Source organism: Metopolophium dirhodum, chromosome 1 (genome assembly GCF_019925205.1).
Source record: "Metopolophium dirhodum isolate CAU chromosome 1, ASM1992520v1, whole genome shotgun sequence".
Lineage (NCBI taxonomy): Eukaryota > Metazoa > Arthropoda > Insecta > Hemiptera > Aphididae > Metopolophium > Metopolophium dirhodum.
The window spans coordinates 29,059,626-29,072,894 of NC_083560.1; the positions used below are offsets into that span (position 1 = coordinate 29,059,626).

Below are 13,269 nucleotides of genomic sequence, written 5' to 3' on the forward strand. Positions count from 1 at the left end.
TAAATATTAATTATTCCAAATAAGTATTTACAAGTATACAACCATTGATAAAACCTATAACTGATTGTAATAGAAGTTTGCGGTACTGATACCGAAATAATTGCCGCTGCTATTTATTTTAAAACTTCAGTATATATATTTAGTAGTCTGACACACACTTAGTGGCTTTTTAAGAATATTAATTAAAAAGGTAACCCAAAACTTGGAGAAAAATGTTTGTATCTAATATACCAAAATAACACACACTATGAAGTAGACACAGATGTAATTGAAAGTATTGAAACGTAACGTAACGATATCGTCGTTCGAGATTTTTAAGATTTAAATTTTACTCTGAATTTTGATCGTCCATACTGTAAAATGTTAAAGCAAACCTTTGGGCATTTTTAACTAAAAAACACGGCTCAAAAATGTCATCGGAATATCTAGATTTGTACATTTCTTTTGTTTATATTTTTTAAAAAAAATTGCAATTACTATCACTACGTAATTGTATAATATTTTATTATTTACTACATAGATTTTTAAAAGGAAGGACCTAATAAATAACAATATAATCTTTGTAGTTCGTAATGGTTCATTCATTAATATTATTAGATACACTATGTTGTCATTTTTTTCCCGATTTATTCATCCATAATATTTTAATTAATAAGTTGCATATACGGCAGGAAAGTACAGCGTTCTGGGGATTTATAAAAACGTAAAATTGCAAACTTCTAAAATATTGATTTGCGCAAATTTGTTGTTGCGCCATTGGTCTTGACTTGTTAAAATAAATGTTTCAAAAAAAAAAAAAAACCAAAAAAAGTCAATTGGTAGCTATTTCCCCAGTAATTTAATAACTTAATTTTTTCAAAGTTAACTTTTAACTTAACAAGTTATCGAAAAAAAATTTTCCAAAATAGAAAATACAAGTAAATAATGGATATAAATCTTCAAATTAAATGATTATCCGATTTTTATCTGGCACATAATCTGCGGTAATTATTTTACAACCAGTGATTATAACCAAGGCTCAGTAAATCATCTAAGAGGTCAATTCATTTAATACGATTCGTGTATTAGGCATTTAGATAATTTTTACAACTTGACATTTTCAGAAAATTATATTTCTTTGGCGATGGGTTGGAAGAACATGAACAGACAAAAAAAGGATTTGGAGACGTAACAGTTGATGATTTTAATTCACCCAGAAAAGCCTCAGAAAACGAAAAATGTCTCACACATACTTATGTAAGTATATTACTCAAGTCTCTGATTTTAAATGTTTGCTAAAACCAAATATTACTTAGTGGCTTATTGTTTTTAGTCCACTGTATAAGATTATACTTATTATGGTTTTAAAACCTGAAATATATGATGTACCACATACAAGGAACTAAGAAGTCGCATCCAATGTATACACAAATTTCAGACAATGACTTACTTGAAGATAATTCTGGCGGCTGTATGGCTACATCATATTGGAATGAATAATGAAACTCAAAGAGAATATTATGAGAATATAATTGATAGGATTTTATTTCAAACTATTTTACTGTGCTATTAACGAACATACCCACCTCTTCACGGGACACATTGTATAATATTCTTATCGAAGGGCTCAGCACGTTTAGTCAATATAAATTAATAAATAAACAATTTTAGGTTACAATCTTAAAATATCCATAGCTTGCTTTAAAAGTAAAATACTAATAAAAGCTTAGGGCTACTCTATGAGGTTCTTTAATAATTATTTTTGTTTTTAAGTTTGATTATAATATTATGGTATTTTACTATACTATTAAACCTGACAGTACATAATTGGATCTACTGTCCTCACAATTGCATGTTGCTCGTAGTTCAATGAGAGAAAACAAATGGTGCACTGACATATTTTTAACAAAGTTTAAGTTTTTTATACAATACATTTTGTTTAGCAGGAATCCAATTTCAATTACTCAGAGTGCCTCAAAATATTTAAATTGCAAAGAGAATAGGTATACATAACTAGTTTGGACTATAGGGATAAGACATTTTAGTGGAATTACTTTGAAATTATTAGTTTTCTTTAATTACTGTAAAATCTCATACCTAATTGAAAAAATTGATGAGAATATACGGTTATCAACTACATTTGTTTTTAGAAACAAAAAGTTTTTTTCAGAACTAGTTCCGTCACTATTGATCTGATTGTTATAACAATTGGATCTGTATTTTGGTAGGTACATTGGGAGTTGTGGAAACTTGATACATAAAGTTTTATTGAGGTGTGTAAACATGTGAACATTCTGAACAGTGACTGTGTTCTGTGCAGTGACTGAATAGATTATTGAGAAATGAGAGGTCAGTTTGTTTACGGTCTTCTATTTGAAAGCGACTAATTATAAACGTATAGGTTTTTCCGTGGAGTACTGCATCTACCGACGGTCTGCACTCGGCTTATCTTAATATTAAATAAACACGATGTTTATGTATACTATTTATAACCAACCTATTAATGTATTTAATCATAGTACATAATATTTTGTACACAATGTTTTTGTTATATGAATAAAGAGGTACACACAAATAATTGTTATTTTATTTCATTTTCACTACAAATACAATTTTCAAACATATCATTATAATAAATAGATACAATCATTTTACTATGCCCCTAAAAAGATTCCTGTCGAGCCGGGGCTCAACCGGCTCGCCCCGTGCGCACGCCTATGGTTGTTTCAAGCAATGGTTATTGCTAGATTTCAATGTTAATTATAAAATTAAATCATAATTAAAAAATATATATATTTACCTTTCAAATACCTACTAAAAACATTGTATCAGCTATTTTATTATTATTATGTTTATAGATTTTACACACAAATTTGCCTGTGTCTTATTCTAAACAATTGGATCAAAAGACATCTCCAGCTGTTAACACACATATAATTTGTGAAGACGTGACTATTGTACAAGATTTTTTGCCTAATGCTTCTTCTGTCAAAATGGTTTTGGTGAGCTGATAGGCTGATAGTATGTACATTCATTGATAATACTAATATTAATTACCAAATTTAATTAAGTATGTAAATTATAGGTTTACTGGTCGTCAAACCTGTTCTCATTCATGGAACTTACATCTCAACAAGAAAAGACAAACTTCTTCGAAAGAAAAGTGAGCCAACACCAATTACCTTCAGTTAATGTAATTTGTAATTTAAAATTTAGAACTATATGACTAATGTATTGTTATTTATTGTTATACTTGCAGTAGGTTTTGTAGTTACTAAATAAAAAATAAAAATAAATAAATAAAAACATAATATAAGATGTAAAATTTTGTTTTATATGTTGACGCGGCTACGACGGTTGTGGTAGGTGGTCCGCGGAGAGCCGGTCGTTGGTGTGGTATGTTGGGTGGCACACTCGAGCGTAAAAAGAACAAACACAATTTCGGGTGTCGATGGTTGGGTTTATTTTTCCCGTACCGGGTGTACGTAGATATATATATATAAATATATGTAGCAAAGAAAGATATAAAAAAAAAAAGAACACAAAATGACGGCGGGCTATATGCAAAATATAGATCTCTCTCTTTGTGGTCGTGTGGCTGTGCTCACGACGTGGGTTACGTTGCTAGTGGTAGGTCTACGACGGCCGGTACTCGTTCTACGCGACTCGCCTTCCCGTCCCACCTTGTGCCTTTGTGGCGTGGTGGGGGAGTTGGCGTTGTCACGCTGTAGCCCGTAGTGGCGGTTGACGAAAAGTGTAGACTGGTCGCTGCGGTACCTGTACTTTGTACTGGTGGCCGCTGCGTACCGCGTCATACTCCCCCGCCAAACCGTCACACGGGGTACACTTGTACCGGTGTCTGTGTGCTATTAGGGGAGGGGGTGGCTTGTACTACCTCTGGCTTTCGCTTGAGGTAGACTTGCCCGCGCCCGTGTGTGTTACTGGGGGTGTTTTGGGGACCCTACCGGAGTGTAGAACGAGTGTGTGTCGTCTAACTCCGGCATCCCCTCGAACGCCACCAGCCAATCTGCCTCGGTTATGTCCACCGTGGCCTCTGATTGGTCTGGTGACTCCTGGCTGGTGGGCTGTCCCGGCTCCTCGGACTTGCCGTCCTTGGATGCCGGTTTGTCCACCTCCATCGGTGTTGGGTTGGCCGGAGGCGTGCCGGCTGCTTCCGGGTCTGAGGTTGGCGCGGGTTGCTTGGCAAGCCGACGTTGTTGGCTTGCCTCGCTTTCCCTGGCTTTCCTCTTTTCCTTTAGCTGCTGGAATTTCCGGCGGTTCCGTGCCTGCTGCGCCTCCGTCCTCACCTTTCCCGTTGGGCCGGGGAGTACCCCCGTTTGCCTGGGTACCGGTGCCGGCTCCGCAGGTGTTACGGGGGCAGGTGTCGTTGCTGGGGGTGGTGGCCTTGTCAGGGACGGTGTGCGGCTGCCGGGTGTTGATGTTGATGGTGGTCGGTGTGGCCGCAACCTCCGCTGGATGTCCATCGTACGGTCCGCCCAGCCCCGGTTGTAGATGGCCGCCCGCACTGGATCCTGCAGGAGTTGGCGGGTAGTCATCCTCGCGACCTGGGCGGCTGTTCGCGGCTCATCCTGGCCACCGGATACCAGCCCCAGCCGTTGGATTAACTCGGCCACCTGCTGCCACTTCTCCTGCTGTTGGCCGGTCATGTTGTCTGTAAATGATTATTATTACAGACAATTGTTTATTTAATGTTGGCCTATCGGTGCCCGTTTTAAGCATGACACATGTATTTTCCGCGGTGGTTGTTGGTCGGTTTGGAAGACTCCTTTCCCGACCTGTTTCGCCAGTCTTACCGGTCCCCACCACTTTGGTGCGAAACCGGCGTGAAAATCTTTGTGTGCCTTAGATAAGTGGTGTGCTTTGTAGTAGACTACGTCGCCCTTGCCGAACTTCACCGGTGTGCCGGTGTTCGTGCTTGGTTTTACCACTACCTTTTTGCCTAAAATACGTTTCTCCCGCTCTACCCTCTCTTCCTGTATTTTTTTGATGTGTACCGGCGCCGCTTTAGACAGCGCCCAGTCTCCGGGTCTCTTGCACTCTCTGCCGAGGACAAGGACCGCGGGTGGGTAGCATGTCTGTTCGTTACACCTGTTCCGTATCGAAAATAGGATTGAGGGTAGTTTCGTGTCCCAAGATTTATGTTTGCCCGTTACTAGTTGTGCGCGTAACCCTTTTTTTAAATCTTGATTACGGCGTTCGACTGGGTTGGCCCTCGGGTGGTAGATTGGGGTCGTCCAACCCTGTGCCCCCCAGCGTTCTAGCGCGTTCATCATTTCGTTTGACACAAACTGTGGGCCGTTATCACTGAGACACACGCGGGGGTAACCGAAACGCGAAAAGAACTCGCGTTCTAACGTTTCGATTATTGTTTTAGAGGTTGCTGTTCCTAAGGGGTAAGCCTCGGTCCACCTACTAAAACAGTCGGTTGCTACCAGTATGTACGATTTTCCCTTACCAGAACGTGGGTATGGGCCCATGAGATCGACACTGATAACTTCCCATGGTTCACGGGGGGTTCTTGGTTGCATTGGGTCGTTTGGACGTGAGTTTAGTGGTTTCGTGCACGCACATACGTGGCACGCACCGACATATAACCTGACGTCGTTTTTTTGACCTTTCCAATAGTACCGTTGTCGAACCGCCCGGTACGTCTCTTTCCAGCCCGGGTGGTTGGATAAGACGTGATCGTGACACCTCCAAATTGCATGTTGTGCTTTGGTTTTTGGTATCACGACGGGTGTGTGGGTGCCTACGTTTACGCGTAAGAGACCTTCGGAAAAAACGTATGCGTTTGTTCCCGATTTTGTGCTCCTAGTGTTCCGCGCTGGCCCGTCCCACCTGTGACCGGCGACTACTTCGCGGATTGTGGCGTCTTCGGACTGCCATTTTTCGAGAGTCGTCGCGGTGAGTGGTGTGTCGTCACTAACGTGGTTATCGAACATTGAAAATATTCGGTCAGATTCGAGGTCAACACTGGTTGTCGGCGCTGTGGGCGCCCCTACCAATTTTTCCTCAAGTCGATCTTCGTCTACAGGTGTGCCCGGTGCCGGGTCACGAGATAACAAATCTGGTGCTTCGTTTTGTATTCCCGGGACGTGTACCGTACTAAAATCTAAATTAGCTAGTTGTAGTGACCAACGTGTTAATTTTGAATTTTTGTCTTTAGCCCTGTGTAACCATGTTAGTGCCGAGTTGTCGGTTAGGAGTTCGAAACGTCGGGTTTCTAGGTATGGACGGAATTTGTCTGTCGCCCAGATTATCGCTAGGCACTCGCGTTCGACCGCGGCGTACCTTGTTTGCGTTTCGCTAAACTTTTTGCTTGCGTAGGACACTATGCGTCTTTCCTCCGGTCTGTCACCCCGTTGGAAAAGTACCGCACCGGCTCCTATTTCACTTGCATCTGTTTGCAGACAAAACGGTTTGCTATAATCGGGTGGCGACAATTTTGGTGATGTGACTAGCGCGTTTTTTATTGTTTCGAACGCGCGTTGTTCTACCTCTGTCCATTTCCACCGTACTCCCTGTTTTAATAAATTAGTGAGTGGTGCTATGGTATCCGCGTAATTATCTACGAACTGGTTGTACCAGTTGCACACGCCCAAAAATTTACGTACGTCCCTAACCTTTTTGGGAACCGGAAAATTGTCAATGCATACCAATTTTTCCGGTTGTTTTTGTATGCCCTCCGAGTCTACGATGTGCCCTAAAAATGAAATTTCGCGTAGACCGATTTTACATTTTTTTGTGTTGCACGTTAGTCCAAACCTCTTGAGCCGCTCGAGAACCTTGTCTAAGTGGGCCTGGTGTTCGTACTCGTCCCTTGAAAATACTACAATATCATCCAGGTAAACTTGTACGAAATCATCCTGGTACCCCCTCATGACCTCGTTCATGAGTCTCACGAAAGTCATTGGACTATTCTTTAGACCGAAGGGGAGGACTCTGAACTGATATAGACCTCTACGTGTTCGGAATGCCGTATATTTTCGTGCATTTTCGTGTAGCGGCACTTGCCAGTACCCCGACTTCAGGTCAAAAATGCTGAATATTTTCGCGCCCCGCATTTGCCTAATCATTTTGTTGAGATCTGGCATAGGGTACGCGTCGGATTCCGTAACGTCGTTAAGCCTCCTGTAGTCGACACAGAGACGAAAAGTTCCGTCTTTTTTCTTTGCCATTACTACTGGTGCGGCCCATGGTGAGGTGCTTGGTTCTACGAGCCCCTGGAGTTCCATATCGCGTACCATATCGTCGATAGCAGTTTGTTTCTGCTGCGGATATGGGTATGGTTTGAGCGCGATTGGGGACGGGTCTTTTAGCAGAATTTCGTGTTCAATTAATTTGGTACGTCCTACTTTTTCGCTGAATACTACCGCGTATTTATTTAAAATCTTGGTTAGTTTCGCGCGTGTTTCGGGGTCGTTTCCGAATTCTAATTGTGACAGGTCGGGACGAGTGGCGGGTGGTTGAGATTTCCCTTTCCAACATGTCGACGTACGAATTTGCTTACCCATGTGAATTGTGCACGCGGCGTAATCCCAAGAGACTTCGTTGTTAACAAGAAAGTCGTGTCCTAGTAACGCGTCGCAATACAAATTGTCTAGGATGGTCGCTTCGAATTTTATATCGAGTGTACCTATCCTAGCTTCGAATGTGGAGGTGCCACTGGTTGTTGCAGTGCGACCGTCCGCCATCCGGACTGTGTTTGTTGGTCCGTGGGTGGGTGTTTTGCCGTATTTACGGGCTACTGTCGGGTTTACGTATGATTTTTGTGCCTGCGAATCTAATAGGGCTGTTACGAAGCCTGACGGAAATTCGAGTTCGACCGCGGGGGTCGGAATTTTGTCTTGGCATGTTCGCGTACCGTTATTAGTCGTATTGCAATTGGTCGAGCGGGACAACTGGTTCTGAACCGCGATGGAGACTGTCTGGTCGGTGGTGTTAACCGCCATGACCATACTGTCAACATCGGTTGCCTCGTTGCTCGCCTGTTGCCTTACGTGCGCAGACTGACCTAATGCGGGGATAAGCGCGGTGTGTGTGCTTGTGTCCCCGTCACCTGTGTGGGTGAACACCCGTGTCTCTGTTGCCTTTGTCCCTACACCTGTGGCTGCCCCATAAGCCGGTTGTTGTTGAACACACGTGTCACCGGTGAGGTGAGTGTGTTCAATGGTGGGGTGGTGTAGGTTGGGGGTCTGTGAACGGGTGCCGAGTGGTGATTGGACGGAAAAAATGTTCGTAGTTGGTTGTTCTGTGTGTTGAATTACCGAACTACGCGCTTTTCGATTACGCTTATTTTTTTCGTGTGTACTACCGAGAGTGGGTGGTGATGAGTGGGGGGGTGGTGATGAGTCGATGAGGGGGACTAGTCCTCGTCGACTCCCCCGCCGTTTCCCGACGTGGTCGGTCTGTTTGGACACTTACTGTTCCAATGGAGTTCCCCACAATATCTGCACGGCCCCGGTGGTGTATTATCAGTTGCTTTCGCAAAAAATTTTTTTTTGACCGGGGGGGCTGTTTGTGGGGTTTCCACCCCTTTTTTAGTTTTAGGGGCCCATTGTTGTGGGGGCGGGTTGGTGTTGTCCGTTACCGGGTCCAAAACGCCTGCGATGCGTCGCAGCTCGCTGAACGTCAATGGCCGGTGTAGACGTATGTGTGTACGGAAAGTGTCACGCGTTAGTCCGGCGATAATACCTACCAACTCCGATTCGGATAGGCCGGTATTTACGCGGCGCGCGAGCTGGTTTTTAATCAGCACAAATTCCGTTAACGACTGTCTGGGCGTTTGACGTGTTGACACGATGTCGGCGCGCAATCGAGACTGAATTTCGGCGTTATTGAAATTTTCATAAAATTCCTCCCTAAATTCTGTCCAGGATAGGTCGAGTGCCCTGATAGAATTGTACCATGTACTCGCCGTTCCTTTTAATTGCGTCTCGACCGCCCTGCACCAACCCGATGGGTGTATACGCGCTTGCGTCAAAATCGACTCGGTATTGTCTATAAACCGTACGGGGTCCTCGGCCCTAGTTCCTGTGAACTCGGGTAACGAGGCTCTTGCTGTACGCAAGTCCTCGTACGGTATTAGTACCGAACGTTCCTGTACGCGTGCTTCATATGACGCGTGTTGTGACGCGTGTGTGGTGTGACCCGTATAGTCGTGTTGACCGTCGCGCGTGAAGAACGGTCGGTTGTTCGTGGCGGCAGTGTGGCTGGCGCTCGGCTGAGCGCCGCCTTCGTTGCGCTCATACGACCTACCCGACTGGTAACTATCGTGTGTGCGAGTTGTTATGTGTACGGGTGACGGGTGGTTGGTGTACCGCGGGACTGCAAAGTCGTGTGGCTGCTGCGTGGCGGTCGTGCGCGATTCCGTAAAGAACCGCGTCATGCTTGCCTCGAGCGCCATTAGGCGTGCCTCGAACGACGTTGTGTCGTTCGTTTGTGGCAACGCCAGTTTTAACTTTTGCAGTTGTTCCGCTGCGGTTTTGAAAATGTCGGTATCTAATGGGTGTGCGGACTGGCCCTGTTGCATGGTCAGCTGGTTGTCGCCGTCCTCTGGCCGATCGTCCGTTGGTCCTTGACTTGCCGTATGGCTTGTCGAGATACCTCTAGCCGATGGTCCGAAAATCTGACTGACGTCCGTGCTTAACAGCGTTGATCGAACGTGTGGTTGTTGTCCAGTACCGTCCCCTAATCCTGTGATTGGGGGCTGCACTGGTTCGAACCTCACGTTCTCGGGTACTAGTCCGCTTTCCCTAAGGTGCTCCTCTAGCCTGACATACACATCCGACTTCGACCCGGACACACTGAGTCCGCGGGCCGAGCACTCGCTACGCAGCTCCGCCGACGATAACTGTTGTAACGTTTTACCAGTCATTATGTATGATTTAATTACAAATGCTGTCGTTAAGCAGTTGGTCGGTGAGGTAGCTTGTGTTTGGTGTGTGTACGTGGTTTAGAGACTTTTTTTTTTTGACGTAAATTTTGTGCGCTGTTTACGGAAGTTTATCAGCGATTACGTTAGTAGGTCAGCTGTTGACGGTGCCGCCGTTGCGTTCCCAGAATAGCAGAACTGGGTCGACGTACTCGGCGGCGGCAGTTGACGGCTGCAGCGGCTGAAACCGGTTTTGGCCTGCGCGCTGTGCTGTTATCGACGGTAATGTCGCGGGACGAAAGGTAGGCGTTGCGGAGGGGGTGGCGGTTGTTATATAACTACTTCCCAATCCGTATCACGGTTATGCACGGCTGCGCGGGATTCCCTGTTACGTGCTAGAAATAATTCTTACGTAATGTTCACTGGGAATCCTAGCTAACCGGCAAACACACTCCTGGCTAAACGTCTTAATATTAACTTAATATAAGCAATCTACCGAGGTATGTGTCAGCGTGAAAAAACTCTTACCTTTACGCTGTCTTGAGGCGATGATTCCTCTGCGGGGAGCCAATTTGACGCGGCTACGACGGTTGTGGTAGGTGGTCCGCGGAGAGCCGGTCGTTGGTGTGGTATGTTGGGTGGCACACTCGAGCGTAAAAAGAACAAACACAATTTCGGGTGTCGATGGTTGGGTTTATTTTTCCCGTACCGGGTGTACGTAGATATATATATATAAATATATGTAGCAAAGAAAGATATAAAAAAAAAAAGAACACAAAATGACGGCGGGCTATATGCAAAATATAGATCTCTCTCTTTGTGGTCGTGTGGCTGTGCTCACGACGTGGGTTACGTTGCTAGTGGTAGGTCTACGACGGCCGGTACTCGTTCTACGCGACTCGCCTTCCCGTCCCACCTTGTGCCTTTGTGGCGTGGTGGGGGAGTTGGCGTTGTCACGCTGTAGCCCGTAGTGGCGGTTGACGAAAAGTGTAGACTGGTCGCTGCGGTACCTGTACTTTGTACTGGTGGCCGCTGCGTACCGCGTCAATGTCTGGATATAACAGAACTTTTAACCGAATCTTATGATTGATATGTAATTTCAACTTTTTAATTTAAGTTTTACTGTATTTTATTTACATTTTATAATGATTAGAGCGCATATTTATTCAGGTTGATGGTATATTATGCTATGTGAGTACAGACATCGTTTCATGAACATAACAATTTAAACTATTTAATTTTTGGGCTGCATATTTCGGCAATAAACTTTAATATTCATTATACCTATATCGATTCCTTTGATCTTATTCGTATGTCGTAGTTCAAGTTGAACAGATCTTCAATCCACAGCAAATAGTTAAGTCGGAACGGAATGGTTGGTACTAGTCCACCAATTGACAAATCCATGTCTAGCTCGAAGTCTTTCATCAACAGTATAATGGTCAACAATATGAGGCCGTCCTGATTTTTGAAGCCGGAAACGATTTTGCCGTTCAAACCCTGTAGTTAAACAAATCGGCAGAAAACACCGAATACCGGGGTGGAGGGGGGGAATTAATTCTTATTAACATAATATTGTTAATTATATTACGTACCCACGGTTTAAGTAATCATATATTAACTATGTACTGCACGCCACACGTTTCTAATAATATTTGACACTATAACTAATAAGGCAATTAGTATAGTATAACATGCGGAGGTCGTTGCAAAAGCGTAAAGAAAACAATTAAACTATAGAAGGTGTCGTCATACGTATCTTTCCTGGAATGCAAACCCCCATACGAAGGATACGAGTCGACCAGCATACCAAATACGAGACCCGAACTCTGTCTCATGACCAAGCTTAGCCACTACTACGACCACCCACTCTAAAGGACTCAATCAAAGAGCTCGTCAGACGGTTATACAATATGGGTTGAGCTAACCGTTAGACGGTTTAGGGACATTCAGAGTCAGGTCGTAACACCACTCACAGTTTAAATTTTCTTTTACACCATAAATTATAACATTGTATTTTTGTACATGATTAATAAACGTTCATCATAACGTACTTCATATCTGCGTTGATGTATATATCGACGTCGGTCGGGACGTAACAATTATTAGAATTTTGAAAAAACCAACAACCTTTGTTTTTTTACAACTGACGCGTATTTATTGAACTCTGGATACTTTACCGACAGCTCCTTTATTGCAGGTGGTTTACGGTAAATCTTTCGTGTGTAGCGTTTAAAAACTAGATAACTTTTTCCTCCAAAAATTAATAAATAAAATAATAAAATAGTTAATATAAATAATTTATGCATTAAAAAAAAGTCATATTATTTAATACAAATAAAATAATAATACCTAATAAAATATTATCACATTTTTACCATCATCATTAACAACTAAAAATTTTTCTTCGGAAGTAACCTCATCAAAGTAACCAAATGTACCTCTTCAATATTTTTTGGCAGGTTCAGCACCAAAAAATGAAGGGCTTTTTTTGAATATCAGTATTATCAAAATTTGAACAATCGGAAGAACTCTGTCCTAATTCCTTTTTTGGTCGTGAGAATAAATCGTCAATTGCTTTTTGCTTACATGCATTATTCACTATATTTTGTCGATACACTTTTTTTGGGAGATGACAAATGATTAGGATTTAAATGTTTGTGTAATTCATCGGCTACTATTTCTTCAGTTTTATTTGTGTATATAACTGCTTGACAAGTAGTCAAACATCATCGCCAACGTGATAATCCAGATTTTGACTCGTGCGCTAAAAAAAATTTGTAAACATCACGAATTTTCTAAGGTTTTCCGCGAGACCATTTAATAAACGTCACTTTTTCAGACATGTAAAATATTTAAATTTGATAGAAACACAAGAACTGTTAGCACATCCAACACTATTATAGACACTGGTCGACGTACAATGTTGACATTATAATTTTATCAAGATTAATAAAAAAATATAAAGTGTATTTGTATTTATTGTATTTTTTCTGTGGGAATTGGACCACCCCCCCCCCCCCCTATACAAAATTCCTGTTCACACCACTGTCGTATACATCCGTGTCTGTCTCACTCGATGTGTGTAATCATAATAATCAGTGACAACCGATACACAATATAACATATAAAAGTATATATTATGTATAAACAAGGCATGTGCCTGTTACAAATTAAAATGTTGTGGTTACAAACCTAAACAAATGATATAGAAATCGTTGACGCAGATTTCTATTCAAATTTCTGATATTAGCGTAACGGAGCTGAGTATCTTTACTAATTGATGGCTGATATAGATAGCCGAAGAAATCAGAATGTAATCATCAATCGATATAAGCAAAAAAAGGGATCCTAGCCTTACTCTATCTTTATAATACGGAACGTAATACTACAAC

The 13,269-nt window shown here is 42.7% G+C and overlaps 1 protein-coding gene across 1 annotated transcript; it reads right to left on the minus strand.

The window, feature by feature from the left end:
- Positions 1 to 3,566: 3,566 nt before the first annotated feature.
- LOC132936870 (proteoglycan 4-like) lies at positions 3,567 to 10,527 on the minus strand. Its single transcript, XM_061003653.1, has 2 exons — positions 10,403 to 10,527; positions 3,567 to 4,651 (listed from the first exon to the last, which is right to left on the minus strand). The coding sequence occupies exon 2, from the start codon at positions 4,644 to 4,646 to the stop codon at positions 3,918 to 3,920; it is 729 nt and encodes a 242-aa protein (XP_060859636.1). The 5' UTR covers positions 4,647 to 4,651; positions 10,403 to 10,527; the 3' UTR covers positions 3,567 to 3,917.
- Positions 10,528 to 13,269: the final 2,742 nt, after the last annotated feature.

Bases quoted from the DNA above. Each gene is read 5' to 3' on its own strand.
- LOC132936870 (XM_061003653.1), bottom strand. From the start codon at position 4,646: ATGACCGGCCAACAGCAGGAGAAGTGGCAGCAGGTGGCCGAGTTAATC.